General features: G+C 39.2%; 1 protein-coding gene across 3 annotated transcripts in view; it reads left to right on the top strand.

Moving 5' to 3' along the window:
• Nucleotides 1-4,429, top strand: part of LOC107570444 (mitogen-activated protein kinase kinase kinase kinase 3-like) — a 51,481-nt gene that overhangs the window by 14,204 nt on the left and 32,848 nt on the right. For all 3 annotated transcript variants that reach the window (XM_016256766.1, XM_016256834.1, XM_016256704.1), the window contains exons 8-10: nucleotides 1,017-1,079; nucleotides 1,470-1,551; nucleotides 1,971-2,087. In XM_016256766.1, coding sequence (XP_016112252.1) covers nucleotides 1,017-1,079; nucleotides 1,470-1,551; nucleotides 1,971-2,087 — 262 coding nt within the window. The remainder of the gene's footprint in view (nucleotides 1-1,016; nucleotides 1,080-1,469; nucleotides 1,552-1,970; nucleotides 2,088-4,429) is intronic.

Here is a 4,429-nt window from a genome sequence, read left to right as displayed (position 1 = left end):
CAAGCACAGTCTGCTCTGATTGGCCAGCTGACCCAGTGCATTGTGATTGGCCGAACACCACAAGCACGCTTCGGAAATGTATCACCCCCTTTCCATAATCGCGAGCTTCAGCTTTCAACATAAATGTAAAGAAAGTAAATAATGTCCTTAGTTTTACCATCAGTTCAAGCCCGAAAGAGGAACAGAGTCGCGTGACAGACACAGTGATGATTCTCGTATGTATTTGCAGTACACAAGCCGCGATTAAGAAAGCTTACTCCACTGTGATGTGACTCTGTCTCTCTCTCACGCACACACACACACATAACGCAATACTCTACACGGTGCAAAACTTCGCATTTGAACAGTCAATAGCAAATACTTAAACTATTAAGAAAACATACTTACAGTAGCTGATTCAGAATAAGCGCCAGATTGTCATAGCAAAGTCGGAATTTACCCTTTTTTTTTTTTAAATAGCCTTTGCACAGCCAGCCTTGTAGACTACTCTCCTAGGTTCACAAAACTGTCGTCCATAAAATGCGTTGCACAAATTCGAACATCTGGGTTGTGCTGTTCTGTTGTAAATAAATCTTAACCAATGGTTCCTCATTGCATATACTTTCGGAAGGCCAAATAAAGTGCTTTTGCTTTCGCACAGAAGCACACAGCGTCTCCCTGACATGGCTGCATCAACACTACTGCGGCTCCTGAAACCACGCCTTCTTTCTTTGCATGAACATTTGGGTGGCATTACGCAAATATTTTCTACATCGTGACGTAGAGATGTGGGGGCGTGTTTGAATGAGGTGTTTTAGCCTGGTCTGGATCAGCCTTCTCTTTTAGATAGAATAAATCCTTTTGTGGGAGCTTTGTAACTCTGCAGATCTTATACATGCGCAAATAGCTACATAACACACTAAAGAAAAGGAAAAATAGAAATTGCATCATATGACCCCTTTAATTTACCATATTTCCTTGCTAAGCCAAACTGTTTGGTTTGCTTGTGACAATGGAACCCGTTTTTGTCTCTCCAGGGCTCTGTTTCTGATGACGAAAAGCAACTTTCAACCCCCCAAATTAAAAGACAAAGTTAAATGGTAAGTGCTAATTACATTTTCAGGCAATTATTAGGTTACCCAGGTGTGTAAAATCCTTGATACCAAGAGGGACATTTCAATGTTAGTTTGTGTTTTATATGTCCGATTCCTTAATTTCATTAATCACCTATGAAATTTGGTCCAAGCACTCTCATTTGCCCTAAACGGTTGCTTTTATGAATTTGAATAAGGTTGGACTTGACATTATCTTATCTTGTCTGATTAAGAATCTGGTCAGGTCATCTACCGAATAGTTTATTCTTCATTACCTTGCAGCTCTGTTAAATCAAATGAAGTTAATTACATTTAAAGCTAACAAACTGTAAGGCGTCGCAGTGGAAATGCTCTTTGCACATGAGATTTATAGAGATTCTTCTCTGTGTTCCGAAGGACCAATAATTTCCACAATTTTGTGAAGCTGGCTTTGACGAAAAATCCAAAGAAGCGGCCACCAGCTGACAAGTTATTGCAGGTAGGAGGGACTTTTTTGCATCTTGTATTTTTCGTGTTTGCATTTGTCATTTTATGTAATATTTTTGGTTTTGATTTTGAAGTACCTTTTTTAGTTATTTTATAATTACATTTTTATTTTAAATCACACACATAATATTTTATAAAGCATATCATTTATTTTTATGTATAATATTTCATAATATTTTTGTGTAATTGTTTTGAATTACATTTGTTAAATGCATTTTTATTTAAGTTTTATTTATAATTATTATTAGTTATTATTCAAGTCAAATGTATCATTATATTAGTTTTATAACTTATAATTTTACTTTTAAATTATATTTCTAAATGATATATCAAGACTCTTTACTGACAAAAGACAAATGACATGCCTTCAAAAAAAATCTAACATTGCCATTTCAACCATCTACTCCTCAGCATCCCTTTGTGTCCCAGCCATTAAGTCGTATTTTGGCGATTGAGCTGCTGGATAAAGCGAACAACCCCGATCACTCGTCCTTCACAGACCTGGATGATGACGAGCCAGAGCCGGAGGTACAGTATATCTTCCTGTGTGATTCTCAACGTTATCACCACTATCACTTCAAGAGTGACTGCCCCTTCGGGACTGTTATTCACAAGCAGAGCCCAGAAAACGCCAGCTGATGGAACTGACATGTTAGCCTCTAAATCCTACGAGTAGGGACGTCAGTTTGACGAGCCCAGCGAGTTTCTATATTCAATATGTCACCCGTTTTATCGAGGTGATATTTTTCAGTGACTTGCTTTCTTCATTATTAGCCTGTAATAGTTGTTATAATGGCAGTCATTCGTTTCGATTGTCTCTAAAGTTAGGTTTGTACGCCGGCATCTCATCCGGTTGTGCTACAGGGCTACTTCTGCTGATAAAGATTTGTGAAATAATTTGGCCTCTTTCACAGTCCCCCAGCGAGAATGAAGTCTTCATTTCAACTCTCCCTGTTCTACCCATTTCCCCAAGCATCCATTCATTCTCACTTCCTCTCTTATTCATTTCCCCCTCTCCTGCTCTTGAAGTTTAAATACAGAGGGTTGTTTTTGCCAGTCTCTCCACTCTCCCGCCGAGTCCTTCGCTTTGCAGCTCGCAGAAAGGTATCAGGGGTGTGCATGTGTGTGTGTGAACATCTGGAAATGTTTTGATTAATAAGTGTTAATTTAGTGTTGATGACTACATGATGATTTGGTGTTATGAGTGTTATTGTCTCATTTATTTTTCTTTATCATTTTTGTTCAGAAGTGTTTGTAACCTAGACAAACATGTTCGTGCACGATGTGTGTTTTCTTGTTTGCTCAAGTAGTTGTGAGTGAAAATTTGTGTTTGTGTGTTTGTGTGTGTGTGTGTGTGTGTGTGTGCGTGTGTGAGTAAGTTACGCAGGTATGCCCAAGGATGTTTTAGGAAGTTTTGCGTTCTTGTCGGATTTTTTATCGGAGTGTTGATCCCTCAAGAGGTCGGTTTCAGAAACGGAAGCTCAGTTCAAAAGCCGGATTTGGATTTGTGTCCCAGCCATTAAGTCGTATTTTGGCGATTGAGCTGCTGGATAAAGCGAACAACCCCGATCACTCGTCCTTCACAGACCTGGATGATGACGAGCCAGAGCCGGAGGTACAGTATATCTTCCTGTGTGATTCTCAACGTTATCACCACTATCACTTCAAGAGTGACTGCCCCTTCGGGACTGTTATTCACAAGCAGAGCCCAGAAAACGCCAGCTGATGGAACTGACATGTTAGCCTCTAAATCCTACGAGTAGGGACGTCAGTTTGACGAGCCCAGCGAGTTTCTATATTCAATATGTCACCCGTTTTATCGAGGTGATATTTTTCAGTGACTTGCTTTCTTCATTATTAGCCTGTAATAGTTGTTATAATGGCAGTCATTCGTTTCGATTGTCTCTAAAGTTAGGTTTGTACGCCGGCATCTCATCCGGTTGTGCTACAGGGCTACTTCTGCTGATAAAGATTTGTGAAATAATTTGGCCTCTTTCACAGTCCCCCAGCGAGAATGAAGTCTTCATTTCAACTCTCCCTGTTCTACCCATTTCCCCAAGCATCCATTCATTCTCACTTCCTCTCTTATTCATTTCCCCCTCTCCTGCTCTTGAAGTTTAAATACAGAGGGTTGTTTTTGCCAGTCTCTCCACTCTCCCGCCGAGTCCTTCGCTTTGCAGCTCGCAGAAAGGTATCAGGGGTGTGCATGTGTGTGTGTGAACATCTGGAAATGTTTTGATTAATAAGTGTTAATTTAGTGTTGATGACTACATGATGATTTGGTGTTATGAGTGTTATTGTCTCATTTATTTTTCTTTATCATTTTTGTTCAGAAGTGTTTGTAACCTAGACAAACATGTTCGTGCACGATGTGTGTTTTCTTGTTTGCTCAAGTAGTTGTGAGTGAAAATTTGTGTTTGTGTGTTTGTGTGTGTGTGTGTGTGTGTGTGTGTGCGTGTGTGAGTAAGTTACGCAGGTATGCCCAAGGATGTTTTAGGAAGTTTTGCGTTCTTGTCGGATTTTTTATCGGAGTGTTGATCCCTCAAGAGGTCGGTTTCAGAAACGGAAGCTCAGTTCAAAAGCCGGATTTGGATCTGTTGACAACAGATTTTTTGTCTGGCCTCTTTGTGCTGAGGTTTGCTTTAAGGGTTTAACAGAACAGCAGCATCAAAGAGCTTTTAGAGAAATTTCTTGCGTCATTGAATGCAAATAATGTTCAGTACTGGGGTGAATCTCACGAAAACCTGTCAAGAACATGTCAAGGTCATTTTTAACCCATAAATATAATGAAAATAATCAATAATATAAATAAAATTTTTCACATTAAAATTAAGTTTATTTTTGTTTTTAACTCCATTAAGAAATAAAAA

The sequence above is a fragment of the Sinocyclocheilus grahami genome, unplaced genomic scaffold (assembly GCF_001515645.1).
Source record: "Sinocyclocheilus grahami isolate Dianchi unplaced genomic scaffold, SAMN03320097.WGS_v1.1 scaffold3.1, whole genome shotgun sequence".
Lineage (NCBI taxonomy): Eukaryota > Metazoa > Chordata > Actinopteri > Cypriniformes > Cyprinidae > Sinocyclocheilus > Sinocyclocheilus grahami.
Note: the sequence above shows the minus strand (reverse complement) of the source record. Positions and strands in the feature narration are given on the sequence as shown.